We start from the raw sequence: 18,413 nt of genomic DNA, 5'->3' as shown, positions 1-18,413 counted from the left end.
TTCTCCGCGGGGCGATAACTCGCGTGCGAGTCGCTGCGCCGTATCACGTAAAAATGTCATTAATGCGATCGATCCGGGTGGTCCCTTTCTTTCTCGCGATTCGGGAAGCATTTCGGACAAATTGCGATTTGACACGCAGTCTCCTCTCGGCTCCCGGGCGCGTGGCCGCCCGTGGCTTCTCGTGACCGCGCGCGATCGAGTCGTGGTCGACGCGTGCGAGGGATCAAACACCACTATAAGAGACCGCGCGGTTAACCCCCGATGCACTGCGGGGGCTAAACGATCCCGTACGTTTCCTTAGTAAGTTTTTTATCGCATCTATGACTGCGAGGTATCTCGTAACTGATCCAAACCTTTAACGTCACGTTAATCGAACGTATCTCACGCGAACAGCGCGAGCTGTTCCCCGAGATTGCAATAAATTACACGCGGAGATTTCGCGTGCCAAGCTAAGTGGAGAAACTGATGTCTGGTCAAACGCGAGAAAGTTCGACGAAACCGTCGATTTTATTGCCGGTTAAGAGATATTTCTTCAGATTGACTACGAGTCGAGTAATCTTTGAGATTTCTCATGAATGGGCCATTCAACACGTTTCTCATTCCGCTCATTTCGCTGATCCAACGGCAATTTGCAAAATCCACATTAAATCGATGACGATCGGCGTTACGAAAGTGACGAGCGCTTGCTCGCGGCGCGGATCGAGAAACAACGTCGTTCTCATTTCTAACGAGTCGCTAGAGATTTGATCTTCCTGGCGGAAGCGAGCTCCAATACTGCTTAATGGTTCGGGAGACAAATCGCCATGACGATCTCCACACGGCCCTTTCCTGCGCTCCCTTGCCGGCGCGAGGGCACGGCGACCCGTCCTTCCCCCGTGCATCCACCCTCGTCGTAGCCGTGATTTGATTCCGGGGACTCATCTTCTCGATTGGGGGCGCACTAACTTTTCAATCAGCCGTCAACTCCGCGGTTGTGAGAGGGTGGAGCAGAAGCGGCCATCCCCCGGTGACGCGCGTCGGAATTTCTCGACGAGTCCGCATTGTGCCCAGCCGTACCCTTGAAATCATTTTCACGCGCCGTGTTGAAGAATACGGCTTTTATATATTGAAGTTGTACTTTGCTTTTAAGCCAAATTTTATAAATAAGTATAAATCGCCAGCTCTATATTGACTTTGTATAATGTAAAAATATTTTGTACAATGTTCGCGACAGTAAGATGCAGACAGTAAGATATACAGGGCGAGGCACCTAAAACAGGCCACCTGAATATCTCGGCTTGTTATTGGTGATAGAAAAAAATGTGTCAGACCAAACTTGCATGGTTTCGAGGGACACATAATTTGTTCTAAATAGTTTTTTATTAGGTGGACGCGTAGAGGTCATATGAAGGTCAACTTCGTTTTTTTAAATGGTATGATGTTTTTTTATGTACCATCTAGTAGAGCGTTTGAAGATGCGCACATTGATCTAGGGGTCAAAATCATTCAAGGTCTGAAGGCCAACTGCAAGGGAAAATAATTTACTTTATATTGCCTAGAGTTCTCTGCTATTAAAAATACTGTAAACTCAGAAATGAAAAAGTTCTAGCACTTAGAAATTTTAGCCTTCAGTGACCTTGAATGATTTTGACCCGTAGATCAATGTGCGCATCTTCAAACGCTCTACTAGATGGTACGTAAAAAAACACATCATACCATTTAAAAAAACGAACCTTCGTATGACCTCTATGCGTCCACCTAATAAAAAATTATTTAGAACAAATTATGTGTCCCTCGAAACCATGCAAGTTTGGTCTGACACATTTTTTTCTATCACCAATAACAGCCGAGATATTCAGGTGGCCTGTTTTAGGTGCCTCACCCTGTATATACGGGAATACTAAAAAGATTCTAAGCGAAGAATTATTTTCGAAACTCGATATGCAATTTCGACATGTCGACCGTCAAGAGCGTTGTCTAACCACCCTGATAGAAATAAATTAATGGGATGATTTGAAAGCACGGTTGCTTTCAGCGCGAAATGAGCATGCGAGAAGATATTCTCACAAGCATATGCAATAACACACCGTGAATCGCGGGCGTATGCATACAGTTACACGCCGACGGCGTGGGAACCGCGGGTGTGCATTCTTAAACGCTGTACGCCCTGAAATTTATACACATCCACGACCCGGCGCCATTAAAGTGGAAATAACGGAAAGAGGTTGCCAAAGGATCCTTTGAACGCTTCGATATTTCTGAATTATGGCACGTGCATACATCATCTCTACAGTCCCACATCGGAGAATGTCAAGGTATACCCGAGCATGATCATGTTCTAGTATCTGGTTCCTCTGTTTAGTGTGGCGATTGCAGTCTATTTATCATTTTACTGCCGTGCGATTGTTAAAAACACGCGCGAATATATTTATACGTTTAACCAATTTTGATATCGCGACGCGAGTGGAGATCGCGTAACTCTATTTTCGTTTGCCGTTTACTGCATTAAAATTAAGCAACGATGAACTGTGGCGCGTGGAAAAACGACCAAATTTCCGGGGAAGAATGTAAAGCTTTTACAGAGAAAACCGCAGCGGCGCGTCGAAAAAGTGCGGCGTAGCCGGCTGAAATCGTCGCAAATGAGACAGACTGCGAATTCCGACGGAATTCCTGAACATGGAAATCCGACGAGCACACGTCGATCCGACCACAATATATCGTGTCCGAGGGCCCTCGCGCTCACGGCCGTTTCGAGAGCGGCGAGGAAGTTTTGTCGATACCCGCGCACATTCTCCGGGCCCGTAACGAATTCCGATACGCCACGCGGAGTTTAATATCGAAGCTGCAGATATTAACTCATTTAAAATCATTTATCGCGCGCATTACTCGCTAATAACACGCCCGACTCTTTGCCGGACGGATGGAAAACGCGCGCGGAATCGGGAATTTTGCGATGCATAATGGACCGCAAAGTATAACAGAATACTCGTTGAATATCATTCTCCGCGAGACGAGAGGACGAGAAGAATTTTGCGCGTAAAACCGCTAATTCACTCGAGAGCGGAGTGTCGGTTTAATATTTTCGGCAAAATGTGGGCACCAAATATTTGACGATGGAAATGACACGCGCGTAGGAGGAAGCAGAACAATTACCATCTTTTATCTGGCTGCTTTGGTAAAGACAGGAGCTCTCGCGGTGGATCAAGAAACGGACGAAATGGCGCACGGAGAAATGGGATGATTGCTTCAGCCGTGGCCAAGGGGAAGGAAAATGGCAAGCGCGCCGACAACGAAAGTACGACGACAACGATTATTTCACTTTCCCAGCAAATGGCACATAAACATAGCCGCAGGGTGCGGAGGAAGGGTCGCCGACGACGGATACGGCGGGCAACTCTCGGGTTAACCAACCGAATAGAAGTATGATTTATAAGAAGGAGGAGGTTACCGCGCGGGAAAATGAGAGTTCGTGCAGTTCGTGAGGCTCCGACGGCAACATCAAGAAATGGAAGAAATGTTCCGGCACTCCCCACAGCTCTGTCGTTTAGCAAAACAGGTGGAAACGATTCTGATACGTCTAAATCGTGCACTGCTTTATATCTCTGAAAAACAAAAAACCTGTTTCAGTAATATTTAATTCCAAAAAATATTAAAAAATCATTTTAAAACGTTCCTGACATTTTTCTCCAAATTCATCATCATGCCTTTTTAAAAAAAAGGAAGAAAGCTGATGTATAATAAGATAATTCCAAGTTACGTTGGATTTCATAAAACAGTTATCCAAGATTTCTCCCTTGCTCGTCCTGTTATCGCGGCGGTTCCGAAGATCCAAAAGCGAGTTTCGTCTTTATCGTCTCCATCGTAGCCGACGCTGCTCACGCTGCTCGGAGAGGGATCGCAAAACGCGTTCGTCGCAGGAGAGTAACAGTTTCCTAATACACTTAACGATCTCCGCGCTCCTCCGTATCGTTCGCTGTTTCACGGTCATTTCTCCCCGACCCTGAAATTAGTGGGGCGGAAAGATACGCGAATCTCGGATATATTCCCGGCAAGTGGCGGGCAACCGCCCAAAACACTCCCGCCGGAAGTAAGAAGAATCCCAAGAGGAGGTGGGCGGCCGAGGGAGGATTTACGGCTGCTTTGTTTCTCGTCAGACGGTCGGTCGGGGAAAGAAGCCGATGCGCCGGGGCTGGATGAGATTGCAACTCGATACGCTCGCTTTCGAGCCCGAGAGACTTCATTAATACGAGCGAGTTCGCACGTTGATACGGGGCGGACGGGCGATCTCGACGGCCGTTTCTCCGCGATAACTGGAAACTCTCGGCGTGCACCGTCCACCGGCGCTACCGCCCGAGATTTGTTATGGGGATATCGTTATCGTGTGGCAACCGTGCGCATGTAATTACAGAGTTGCGGGGCGCATCGCGTGTGCAGTATGCGAATGTATGCGGGACGACCGGGCCCTCTCGGAGCAACGTCGTCCACTTGCGCTTTTCAAGTAACGACTGCGTGTAATGATAGCTCTTATTGTGGATACGTTGTCACTATCTTGTCGCAACGACGCGACGCTTGCAATAAAAATTGGAAACGTACCAATATCATTATAAGTATCGATTAAGTATCAGTTTAATTTTGTAGTCCTTCATCCAAATTATTTAAATTGCTTATTTTAAATTGTGAGTACAATTGCGAGAAAAGTGCGAGATATTACTACATTTCTGCGAATAATTAGCACGACTTGTGGAAATTAGAGAAGCAAAATTTCGTATTTGAGACTTGTAGGAATCTCTATAATTTCGTTCACCGTTTCTGATACAACGGACCCATCTCTCGTCAACGGCAAGATTGTCCGACGACAACTGCGACCAAATCCGATTAATCAGTTCGAAGGATCCTTTCGCGAGCCGCGTTACGGAGTAATTAAAGGGCAGGATTAATTGCCGCCGCATGCCAGGAAAAATAAGTCCATAAATTAACGGAGCTCCACGTCGCCCTCTCCTGTAACCCTCGCGCACGATTCACCCCCGCGGAAATCCACCCCTGCCCAATCTTTTCTCTTGCCACGGATAACTTATTGCCCCGACAACGCACTATGCATTTCCGAAGCGATTAAGCTGCCACACGGCTTTTTTTGCATCTCCTTCCTCGTCTCTTTTCTCTGCCTCTGTCTCTGCGTCTCTTTCTCTCTCTCTTCAGCCCCCTCGTCGGCGCGTCGTTACGATTGCGCGGCGGGAAGCGCCGGAAAAGTTTCCCGCGGGAGTTTGCGACGCCGGTGGCTGGAACAGCGATCCATTCTTACCCTGTATCGCGTAATTCGTTTCGCGACTACAATACCAACCGAATTCCGCGGAACCTCATTCGATGAAAACGTCACAAAGCTGAGATTTCATTGTCGTCGCGAGTATTCCGCCGTTTTTTGAAAGCTTTTAAAGCTTTGAATTCTTTCGCGTTCCGCTTAATTTCACATACGAGATAAATTAGACGCTGATTCATTTATGAGGCGACTGCTTATATAAGTAAAATACGCGTCTGTGAACCACGTTTTTTCGGTCAATGTACCGGAAGAGGTACCGGTGAAGATGCGGCAACTTCCAAAATAAGGGAGGACGCGCACATCACCTCGAGCTATTCCTCTCCACGCCGACCCTCTCCGTCGCCGAAATCGCGGAGGGCGAAGGTCCTGGCCATTGGAAAACGCTGACTGTGAAGCAACTGCCTGGCGATGAGGGACGTCGACGCGTTTTTTATGTGACACAAAGTAGCACTTTACCAAATGACCCGAATCTTTTTAGGGGCGCGCAACCGCTGTCGTTGACATCGCACGAAATCGCGCGCGTGCACACGCGAGAGCAAGATCGGGAATTCCGTTTCCCGATTCGGCGATTGTGACAGCTACTGTAAAGGCCGCGCGCGATGCAAGCTCCTCCGCTTTCGAATCTCTCCCCATTCGCAAATGGAAGGCATTAATTTTGTAGGGGGTAAGCCGCGACCTTCGCATCCCTTTTAAGTGGCTCTAACAACTCACTTTTGAACAAGACACACGTGACGGTTCATCAATAAATATACAAAATGCAAGATACGAGAAACCAGTCGAAGAAACGCAATTTCCAACGGTAAAATTATAAAATAATAAACTCGTAGATGAAAAATGAGGACGACGTCGGTGCCCGCGAATCTCAGCGGCATTCGTTGAGAGTCCCAGCAACATCGTTGGAAAAACGTCGGGGGTGAGATCGAGTCAATCTCCCGCGGCAAGTGTGAGAGTCGTTGCGGCGCGCGGGCGCAGGTACGCGCGCCGCGATATATCCGGTTTATAAATATTAAATCGAGATCATCAGAGGGCTCGGGGCTAAGGTATCCATAAACCTAAGACGCCGCACAACGCCCGCATTGAAGAGGGGATCACGGGGGATTTGCGGACTGTATCCCTCGTTCCGCGATATTACCCCTTACGCCCTCACGCGCGGACTCGCCACTCGAGCGTGCGCACGCACGCTCGCCCTCGCCGAGCGTGCTACGCGCTTCGCGACGTTATCCGCGGCATTACGCCGTTGCGTGTGCGACGTCGATGAATAATAGGCGACACGGCCGCGTATTTTCGCCGGGAGCAGCCGTTCCGATTGATTTTCCGATGCGATTCGCGTCGAGTTGTGAGAAGGGGACCGAGAGTCGTTCTCCATGGCGATTTCTCCGAGGGGTTGCCGAGGGTTGCAGAGTCAGGATTACTGCAAGAGTGTTGGGAGTCAATTGCTCGATGAACGAATTAGAAAGCCCGCTTCGGTAGACGCGGATTATATCAATCATGTCGCCACTTTGCGCGTGATCTTGCGGCATTCTCGCATTCTTTCGCGAACCGAGTGTTGCAGTCGGCGACTACAAACATGGAAACAATTAAACTGCATTTGCTACGACAAATATTTAATTAAATGCAATTTACTCGTGAAAAGTTGATTACTCTTTAGAACGATCAAAATATCGTGCGCGAAGCCATAAGAGAGCGTCTTGACCCTTTAGATTTCGTTCACATTGCTATTCGTCACGAAAAGGGGTCGAGGAGCCATGGGGTAAAGCAAGCTTACACCCTAATCGCGCGGGCGCGCTTTATTAATTACTCCAAAATCCAAAAGCTGTCAAGAAGCCACGACGCTACGCGAAAACAGCGTCAACGCGCGTTTCGGAGCTGCAGCACGCCTGGTGACGCTAATTGTGTAAGATCGATCTAAAGTTCTACAGATTACTTGTCCTCCTTGCAGACATTGTAAACAAGTCTCGTTTCACGCAACGGAGATTGAAACCACTGCAATCTCTTAGATATGTTTGATTATCGATAAGAATAGAAGGCGAGCTATTTACTCAGAGGATATAAAAATAGACTGCAATACTGTTTGCGTGAAGCTTCACAATGAACGATAAGCGAGGAGATGCGTAAAAGTGGAGTGCCGGGATAATGGAAAGGAGAGGGAACCGAGAATGAGGAAGCGGAGAGGTCGAAAAAAGAAATGATAAGAATTTCTTGGCCAATTTACCATAAACTCGATGTGATCCCATCGGTCGGAAGAGTCAGCGAGAAACGTTAGTCGCAGATTGCACGAGCATTTTCGGAAGCTATGCAAAAATTGAATTGCTAATATCAAGCTCTAATTTTTAATTTACATGTTTTTATACAAAAATTGCAACAACTTTAATTTTGTATGCTTCGAGTCGAGGTGTATATTCGTTTAACTATGTCTCCGTTTGGTCACATTTCCCTTTTAGGAAAAGAGACGCTTTTAAAGACGTTTTCCGGTATTTCCGTGCACCATTTCTGCCCTTCGTTATGAGCGCGAATCCATGAATGCGCTATTTCGGCCACTTCGTTCTCCAACGCTCTTAAGGCACCACGATGGCACTCCCACGGGCAAGAAGCGTGGTGTCCCCCCCCCCCCCCGGGTGGGTGTATCTCGTCTCGTGAAATGTGATAATTAAAAAACCGCGGCCTTTGTCTTCATTTATGCCAGTGAAATGAAACGTTCGCGTTAAAAATTCAATTAAACGTAGCCGGGGACGGTGAACTCGCGACTCGAGTGCGCGAGACCGCTCCTGCACCTCGTTGGAGAAATGAACAACAGAGATAGCTGAAAAGAGACTTGAAGATCGCGGCGCTAATTTTACGCGGCATTCAATCACAGCTCATGACGCAGCTCGGTCATGAGAATAAACGAGAAAATGAATCTTTTCCTAAACTATATAAAACACTAAAAATTCTATTATAATGAGTCTCTATCAAGGCACTCGACGTGAAAAAGAAAACAGATATCACGATAGCGTATGAAGCGTCCGGTAGAATTCCCGTTAAAGAAAAATCGACTCCGAAATCGCGATCGACGAAAACGCCAGCGATATTCCTGAGGGACGCACTGCGTATAATCGTCCCGTTTCCGCCGACTTTTTTACGGATCCGCTGCTTCGACCCACGGTTAAAAATTAAGGACGCTGTACCGGCTAGATCAGCAAGAAGGATGATAAAGGAATTTCCGATGATAAATCATTCCGCGCTGGCAAAGCGGCAAAAATGCTCGCGGCCGCAAAAACTTTAAGACGCGTGCGGTTATCCGACGATAAATCAATTTTTCGTCACCGTACTGGCCGGATACGCGACGGCGACGATGGGAAGAGGGACCGAAAGTTGCGCGGCGGGGGTTGAAAAATTAAACAAAAACAATGGGCGCGGGCACAATGAGGAAATAAGCACCCATTGATAATGCGGCGAATCACGAGTCCGAAGCTCGGCAACAATGGGATATCAGAATGGCCATTATACCCGCGGGGTAGACTCAATTATTTTAAGCCACTTTTGTGCCGCGCTAATGAAGCGAACAAAGCCGAATATTAAACCAACCTCCTATCCGCGCTTCACGCTTATCTTCCCTGCAACGCCATGCTAGTTTCTTCAGCGAGTCACCGACCTGCGAACTGACATCGTCGCCGCAATTGCACACGAAATAGATTTCAGAAAATCAACGTGAAACTGTATCATCGATTGCTCTTATCAAAATAATAGGCAGGAGAGTGCGAGACTAATCCTTTAATTATTAAAAATTATGTATGCTATATATTTTGCAAAGTGGTCATTAAAAGCGGAAAGCTAAAACCAGCTTTTCATCTTGGAATTATGGAGAAACAATACCGCGTTCGCGCAGAACCAAGCGAGAGTCAACACGATAATGGCATCTAAATAAATTGTCCTCGAAGAATCAAGTGAAACATTCGTTTCGCGACTTTGCCGTTGATCCGAGAATAATACACAAGCGCAGCTGTCTCCAAGCTCATGACTTTTACAAAAATGCCGTCGATATCGCGGCGAGTATCGCGCAGAGCCGTGTGAAAAATTTCTTGACGAGTAATCCCGCGACGACGAAAATATCGATACCTCGATACTACGCGGGGTGAATCTCGTCGCGATACAATCCCCTGAAGGTGACAAAACATTCCTCGGAAGAAAACAATTTTTCTTTCTGCTTTGCTCAAGTTAGCCGGCGATAGTGCAAGAACTGCGAACGCGAAAGATAGTACAATTTTGAGCTTTGGCGCATCGCAAATGCGAGAAATATGTGTACAACGTCTAATCGCTAGCATTTTTTTGTAAATAACGTTAAATAATAATATTCACAGCATGAAAATATGAAGAAAGATTTATTTGTCAGAATGATTAAATCTCTTTAAAAAATGTTTAGACGCGAAGAAATAATAGAGCGCGACTAGAAAAGAGCTTATGTAGCTCGAATTGCATTAGAAAAATCGAGTTGGGTTTTTTGTGCAATTTCAATAAAATCCATAAAACTTTTCTCTAGCAAGAACAAAGAAATCGTATTTCCGCTGTTAAAAAAATTTCCATCGCGTGGATTCGAACGGCCGGTCGATCGAGTCGTTTTATGGTACTTCGTATCGCACCATTACTTGTCAGAGCGTGCCTTTCTCGAAGACCCATGGGAAAACCCTGTTAATTAGAGCTCCGGAGTGAAGCGCGAGACGTAAAATCGACGAAAGGGGATCGAGGAGAGAAACGAGGGAACGGAGCCGGAGGAGTCTTCTTCCCGATGCCGGGATTCCGCAGACACGGCTTGTGCCAAAAGGAAGAGTGGCGTTGTCAGTCAGGGCACAGTCGCGCATTTCCCGTCCATTCTCTTCCCTGCGGAGGGCTACATCCTTCTCGGAAGGATATTTACCACGGTATGAGAGTGCTCGGCTATGGGAAATACGCGGCTTTACACCCGGCCGGCGAGCTGCTTTATTTTTCCGATAACCGATTTTTCCAATAACAGAATGACAATAGAGAAAGTGTTAACGGGGAACAGGGGAGTCTCTCGGCCGCAGCTTTTCGTGCAAAATGCATATCCCGAGGGTTCTATCCTTTTTCTTTTTTATTGGCGAGTGGCATTATCTGCTTATCTCTCTTTCTCCGCCTCGTGCTATTTCTACCGCTTGCCTCGGCAAAGCCCGCTGGCGGTGAATTAACATTGCACAACACTCGCGTTATCCTCGCAGGATACGCAGACCACGGTGAAACTAAACGAAGAACGTTCTCCACTCACTCAAGCGGTTGAATAATGAAACGAGGACGGGGAGCGGGGTGAAAGGGCAAGACCGCCGACGAAAAGATGCAATGGAAAACGAAGGTACAAGTCGTACGTCGAAAGATTTAACCCCATCCCCAGGCGGGGGCGACTCCCTTCAGCTCGCTGATATGATAAACACCCGAAATGACAGTGCGGCATCCGCCCTTTTCCTCCTCTTCCTCCTCGGTCCTCCTCGGCCCTTCGAGTTAATCACGTCAGACGGGCGAACCCTCTGATTAAAACGGCCCCCTCCGTCCCCCTCTTATTATTATTGTTATTAAAGGAGGCGAATGCAGGGCACTCGGGGAAGGCGTCGGGGGAGAACTAAGCCGCCACTCCGTATGTACGTTGCGTACATACAGAGCGGCTGCGCGCGAACACACAGACCTTCCTGATCGTCAGAATTTTCGGGATTATTAAACGGCTGATGAAATCGGGAGACGAGGTACCGCGCTCCTTAATTAACTTTCATATCTCGTTATCAATCGCGTATCCGCGCGTCATCACGAGAATCATATGGAGAATTCCATTAACGATTCGTGTACGACGTTTGATACACGAAACGGTTCTTGAATGGCTGTCTCATGTGGTGTAAAATACGCACGATGCAGATTTTACACCACACGCAAGATCTCGATGCGAGTGCTCGCCGAGATCATTATCGAAGTGATTACACGCGAACCACGGCAACGAGAGCACCTTACTCGTATTCGCAACAATTTTCGCAAGCATTCTCGCAAGTGAAATGATTTTTTTCCAGTCAACTCCGGCGTTCGTCGTCGCGGTTGTTAGACGCGCTCTCTTATTAAATAAGAAAATTCATTAAGGCCGAGGTTTGGATTACGCTCGGTACTTAGCGATGGGGCGGAACCCCCGTCGCCCATGGGCAGTGTCGGTAGGATGATAGTAAGGATTTAAAGCCGGCTGTAACGAGGCGACCCTCGTAACAAATTACAAATAGTGTCGTTGGCTCCTGACGAAGCGCCGGTAACTACGTGGCATTGAACGAACGTCGGGCCGCTTCCGAGCTCGCGGCATTGCGGCAGGAAGATCGAGATACTCCTCCTGATCGGGGAACGAGATCCGGTTGCACAGCGATCTATCCTCCGAGCGACCAATCATGCTAATAAAGCCGCTGGGTGCAAGTAATACGGAACGATCATAAATCTTGGCGATACCGATGAATGCACGCGCCAACGTTGGTATCAGAGACGGAAAGAAACGATCAGGCAGGTCTCTGATCAGTGCTCAAATTTAGCTCGTACATGTATTTAGTGTCTTGCGATAGGTTTGATTAATCAAATATCGCGAAGGATCGCTTCTTTGAACGCACTTGATATTCAATTATTCGAAATGGTGTAAAAAAATCTGGGATGGAATGTGGAACAAAAAAATTTCTTCCGAGACTTGAATCGTGTCTCGATTTCTTTTCGATTCGGATTGTCAGCATGATGGTCAGCAGATTTCCCTGTAGATCGCGGGTTTCACGTAGATTTTTCGGCTCCGAGCGTGATGTTTGTATTGGAGAGGTGACTCGCGGGATTTTCGATTCGTTGCGCCGGGACGTAACGCGCATCACTGCACCTTGCACGCCTCTTCCGAGGGCTCGTCGCGTGCTGGCGCGCACAGGTGTTGCGCACACACAGCCGAGTCATCATCGGTGCAACAAGCTGCACGAGGGGAAACACGCAACTGAGATATTACGTAAGGTCGCCGACAACGCTGGCAAAAAGAGACCGAGGAAGGCGCCGCAAAAGGACGACGACGCGGGAAGAAGGAACGGGAAGAGGTGGAAATAATGAGTTCGCACGACGCGACCGGGACCTGCCGCCTCGGCGCGTTACGGCGGAACGAGTCCTACCTGCCGGCGATGATTGCTGCCTTGCACGGGCTAATAGCACCCGCGAACGTAACGAAGGTTTATGTGGATCACGAGTTTGTTATTGGCTCGCTTAATGACCGGTCCGCTCGTTCTACCTGTCCCGAGTGCGTTCCGATATGCGCCGTGCCGAGCAGAGCCGCCGACGACATATAACCGGTCACCGTGCGCGGAATGCCGACATAAACCGAATTTACGCGCGTGAAAGCGAGGAGATACGCGCGAGGATAAACGGATAAGATTGCAAGATTGCCCACAATGATGTCGACTCTTTTAACCAGCGGGAATCGAACAACTCATTTAGCGCAGCGTATTTTTCGATAATTATCGAACGAGTATTTTAGCTTAATTATTTCCCGAGCATTTATATTTTACCGCTCGACGGTGAATCGGACATTTGTTTCGGTCGTTTTATCGAACTTAAACTTCCCGCTGAAATGCTCGAGTTACTTGCAAGTTTCATGAGATTCGGTATAAATTATATTTCTACGTCACTTTTACAGCTCCACATTTCTTATTTATGCGTTCCGCGTTACTCGTACCGTGCATTGCAAGTGGTATAAAAATTTCACAGAAAAACCACCATACGGAAGACGCGAGATATTGAGAATGAAAAGGCTCGAGAGTGCTTTCACCATTTGCTCGCCGTGTGTTTCTCGCGAGGCATCATTGAAAAGCAATGAATTAAAAAGGAAGAGAACCTAATGACACTTAGATCGGCCGACCTACAGTTGCTTTAGCATTCATCCCCCCATTGTTGAATCCCCATTTCGCCGACGAGCGATATCTGGGTCGCGCGAACAGATGAGATGCATCCAGCTGACTTCCGAGCCAGCCGCGGAATCAAAGCCGCGCGGAGACGTTGAGCGGCTCAGTTACGACTTTAATGAGACACTCGAGCAGGCGCTGTGTGCGCGCGTGATTTATTTCCGCAATATTCGAAACGTCAGCAACACCGATCCGACCACTTGTCCACCTTGATGGGGCATGAGATGCATCTAATATTTATGCATCGGGAACCGTAACAGGCTCCGGACTGTTAATCAAGACATTCGCTTTCATGAAAACTAGATGCTAGTTCGATAGCTAGCATGTCCATCATAACTGACGCAAGGCACGATAAACATAAATCCGCTAAGAGACGATCTCTTGCTCCAATTAACTGGAGACCAAGCCTGGAGATATAATATAATCGTTTTCTATTCAGGAAAGCGACCGTCCGGTCAGCCAAGCTGTGCTCCTTCGTTCGCCAGTGCTCCAGCTCGGATTTGAGTGCAATCTCGTCACGTAAAAATCGTACAGCCATCTGACGCGAGATCCCTCGTAAGCCGTTTCGAAGCGTCTTGAAAAAACTTGTCGCCAGCTTGCCGCGGCCATTTTCCGAATCGAGCTCTTACGATATCGTAAAAGCATTTTCCTCCGGCGAGTAACGGCGCTGGGAGAATCCCGGTACCGTCGTTTGATGCTCCGAGAGATCCCGTACTGCGTCACCCGGGCTCCTCAACCGGAAATCGCAGAAATAGCACGAGCGAGTTAAAAATTCGCCGCGTTTCGGCTTTCGAGCAACGAACATTAGTGTGTGTACACGTGTGTGCGTATTTCCATCCAATAAATTAATCAGAAAACTTTCCTGATGCTCAAGTCTGCAAATTAATTCGTCGGTCGGTTCGGAAAGTGCGCGTATCTTTTCAAGAGTGCTCGCGAGCAAAAATAATGGGCGCGGATGGGCGCACGTGCGCAGCCCGCGCATAATCGATGCATTTATATTCACTCACCATCGATATTAGACGAGGATTGATCCACGCCTGCTGCATGTTATCGTCGAGGTACCGCTTCGCTATCCGGGCGATGTTCTCGTGCGGCTCTTTCTTCGACACGGCCGATACGGTGGGCGGGACGGCGACGTTGGCATTGTTCCTAAAACAGAATCGTACATCGTAAGATGAGATGAGAGCTCTCGTAGAAAGCGAGAGCACGGGTAAGATTAATGCTATGCGACATAATTGGCGATGGGACCATTCCTCAGATCGAATGTACTCGAGTAAGCTGAACCCGAAGAATGAAGAAGACGCAGCCTCGATTTGATATGCGCTGCGTATCTAAGAAATTGCTGCCAAATTGCTTTGCAAATGCCAGAAAATTAACAAGTACAAATGTTTCATAAATATTGCACTTTATAATTACATCTTGGTGCTCAACAGTATTCAAAGGTATATTGCGCTGTTCAAAATTAGCGAATGCGAATCACAGGGAAATTTATCAGCGATTTGGCGTGATTTTCTGTCGCTTTTCAGGTGGTGACACGATCATAATCGTAGTTGACGGGCAGTTTGCCGGAATATTTTGGCGAACGATGTCAGGTCAGCCGTGCGTGCACGAAATTCCCGGCATGCGTGAAATAACTTTGGAGTCGGGGCACGTGTGTCTCCTCTCGAGAGGAGGACGTTCGCGTACGACTGCAACGAGAGCTCCTCGATTTGCCCAAAGTGCGTCGAAACGTGCCTGAATTTCGTCGCGACGCGTGCACAACACCGCCTGGTATTCCGGTCGCGATCGATGCAGCGCGCGTGTGCAATTCCCGTAAATCATTACGTCGACTTGTACGCGACGTGCGAGCGAGCGAGGGAAGATTTTTTCCGAACCCCTCGCGATCAGCACTCTGGAGCCGTTAAACGGTCATTATGTTTGTTTCTTGTTGGCGCGGTGAGATCGCCAGCTCCAATCTCGACGACGGATAAATTGAATGCAAATTGCGCTCGGAGTCGATCGACAGTGCTGAAATCTGGGTAATGACAGGTCGCATGACGTTAACTGCTATTATTTACTTGGATGAGTTATTAACGTGAACGTTTGACGGAGAATGGCAATCTAAACGCGGCCGAGGCGAGATGAGGGAATGCACATGGAACAGGAGGCCGCGAAATTAACGGTCTACTGTGTCATACGGCAATGTATCAAACTGAATCTATTGTGCAAGCGCCACACCATTGCCACCGTCACCGGCCATCGCGCCAGATTGCACTTTACATGAACGCAGAAACGGCTCGGAATGAGGAGAGGAGGTCGATACGATATGTATCTGCGACCACGAGGGATCATTATAATGTTGCAATCGCAGTCGGCAACCGACGAGTGCTGATGTCTTCATTGGAATAGCGTAACGATACCGTTCTTGGAAGAATGCGAGTACATCGACCGTTAATTCTCCGGGACGAAGGACTGTTTAAGTGAAATCACTAGTAAGAAGCGGATAATTTATTTATTGTTATTCGTGCTCGCACATAAAGAAATCATTTATTATGTTTAATTATATAATTTTTAATTATATTCGGATCGTGAAGCACACTTTGTTTTCAATACGCGGCTACTTGTCAAATTTTCGAGATCAGTTTCGATATTGAATATTTGCATTTCTAACACTTTTGGCGAGACTTTGTGCACAGGAGAATGTAAAATTTCCAGCTGTCGCGTCACTTCCAAGCCTCAACAAAGTGAGAGGTCACAGGAAGATTTCCTCCCATTAATTTCTTACGACTGCGAGGCACTATTATTTACCGCGCGTGCATTCTAATGACGCGAGGCGCACTTCGGCGTAGTCAGACAGTGACTGAATTCCCCATCGTGCGTTCACAATTATCCCATTAATCCCCAGGTGGGTTACACCACGTGCAGGTGTACCTTTTAACTTCCTCGCGACGTCTTACGCACAGCCCGTACATTGCTGCATTGCTACGCGCAAAATTAATTATCCGCCTATCCCGTGGCAGGCTGTACCGAAATTTACATTCGCCGTTCGTTTCTGCCAGGGCTGGACCGAGAAAAGACCTAGCGCAGCATCCAATTCGTGACTAAACTCAATTTTCCATGTGAAAGTTTGGAAATTTAAGTCTCGTGATTGATTTAATTCTAAAAAATAATTTTATTGTTTTATATTTTTCACAATTATTGCAGTCGCAAAACAGTCTCAAAATCTTACTATGTAATTATGCCTGATTTTTCTGGAGGGTCCACGCTGTTCTCAAACCGCTCCTGCTTTCGCGAAATCCCGGCAAGCGCGCGCACAATGCACATCTATGAATAATCGCGCGCGTATATATATATGCAAACGTTACGAAACACGCATTCGCATTGAATGGAGAGTCCCTCCGCTCCAGGCGTGCGTTTAAGCGACGCGCGACTGCGAAGCGAGCGGGAGCCGAGACGCTGATACGCCGTGGATATCCCATAAGTGAATTATGAGAGTTTATCGCGACTCCGTCGCCCTGTGCCTGCGTCGTGGAGCAGCTGACGGTTTAGGCCTCCCTGCCGGGTTAAATTATTACCGGGATCCCCCGAAACCGTTTAAATTATTGCCCCGGCTACGGATCAGCACCTCGAGTACCTTAAAGACGCAAGGCACCTCGAGCGGTGACGAGTTGAGTTTCTAGCTTGCCGGCATGTATTTCGTGCATTCTCGAATGCCGAGCAATTTACCAAGGCGAGCTTGCACGTTAACGTTAACGCAAGACTTCGGAGAAACGTTCGATCATTGACCCGTTCGATCGCTCGTCCCGTTTCACTCGTCCGCATCAACGCGAATATATTTGAGACAGCCAAGTTGGAAACGTGGTGCTTCTCTATTCTCTTCTCGCGTACAAGGCGCAGCGAGATGAGTGTGGGAGTTAATAACGCGGAGGATGAAAAAGTAGCCATCTGCGAGGCGAGCTCGAATAAGGAAGGAGATGTGGGACAAAGAGGAACGACGGCAGAAGCGAGATCACGAAGGCCGCGCGCCGGTGGGAGATAATCTTCAGGACTACACGTGTACTCCTTTTACTCGTCTCCGCAAGTTTTACAGCACCTTCTTCTTGGCGGAAGCCGGAGAAGATACGAAATAGAGAGAAAAAGAGAAAGACCGACTAGCGGACGAAATCCGATGCCGAGCCGAGACGGACCGCGCCGTTACGCTCGCTCTAAATCTCCGTAAATGCTTCGCGGTCGCCCGGCTGTCCCCCTGTTTTCCCGCAGGTGTATCCCCCTATACAAACCCCTCGAGACGGTTCTCACGGAAATCCGTGCTGGCCGCTCGCTGAATGAAAATTCACGGTAGACTTGAGAAACTTATCTCGTCCCGCGCGCAATGGAGCGAGCGAAACAAGGATGTACGGTGCCTTGCCGAAATCGAGCCTCTTCGCACCGTCGATCTGGAGAACTTACGGTTGTCTCTTTAAAACGGAAAATTCGACTTGAAATGGATATTCTCATTTCGCGGACAAAACCTGACGGGAATTTTTCAGGTTTTTGTTGTATTATAATTTGTATATAATTTGTTAAAAATATGTAAACCAAAGAGACAGTCGAAATCTTGTTTGGTTTGGACGTATGTTTGGTCCCACCAGGTTTCGAGCCGGAATCGGGAGCCAATAGTGTATTCCCGGATATGTCCTGGATTTTACGAGTGCAGGAACGATAAACTTGATAATTTAACGGGCACTCTCTCGCTCACTACCCGCCCTTGCACTGTCGTTAAGTCAGCAGACTGCCAGTAACACAGCGGGCTCTGATACAGTCTCGCATCTGGTAGCTGTCTTCCGCCAGAAAGACATCAAATGTTTTCATTAATCTACACTAAATCCACATTCTAGATCAGCTCGAAGAAAAAACGATCATCACGCATCATTGTGCGAGTCACTGCTACCGAGCGAGATTGTACGCGAAATTTTACGCCTCGATTGTTTCCCCCTGAACGTGGATTTAACAACGTTCCCCACGGCCATCCCGGAATAAAACGCAGCTACCACGGGAACGTGCGCGCACACGGCGCGGGCAACATTCTTGCCATTTTCACGAGCGATAAAGCGCGCCCGGTCGCGCCGCATAAAACGTAAATCCCGCTATTTAGTGGGAGTAAAATCGATCGACGGGACCCTCGATCGTGCCTGCGGCCCTTCGCTTCGGGTATCTGCTTAACCGATCATTTC

The 18,413-nt window shown here is 47.9% G+C and overlaps 1 protein-coding gene across 2 annotated transcripts in view; it reads right to left on the bottom strand.

The window, feature by feature from the left end:
* The window catches only part of LOC109611550, a 117,127-nt gene that overhangs the window by 15,833 nt on the left and 82,881 nt on the right, over positions 1–18,413 (bottom strand). For both annotated transcript variants that reach the window (XM_020034401.2, XM_026969625.1), the window contains one exon: positions 14,229–14,370. In XM_020034401.2, coding sequence (XP_019889960.2) covers positions 14,229–14,370 — 142 coding nt within the window. The remainder of the gene's footprint in view (positions 1–14,228; positions 14,371–18,413) is intronic.

The sequence above is a fragment of the Ooceraea biroi genome, chromosome 5 (assembly GCF_003672135.1).
Source record: "Ooceraea biroi isolate clonal line C1 chromosome 5, Obir_v5.4, whole genome shotgun sequence".
In the NCBI taxonomy this organism is placed as follows: Eukaryota; Metazoa; Arthropoda; class Insecta; order Hymenoptera; family Formicidae; genus Ooceraea; species Ooceraea biroi.
The sequence above is the reverse complement of the archived record's forward strand: the minus strand, read 5'-3'. Positions and strand labels throughout refer to the sequence as shown.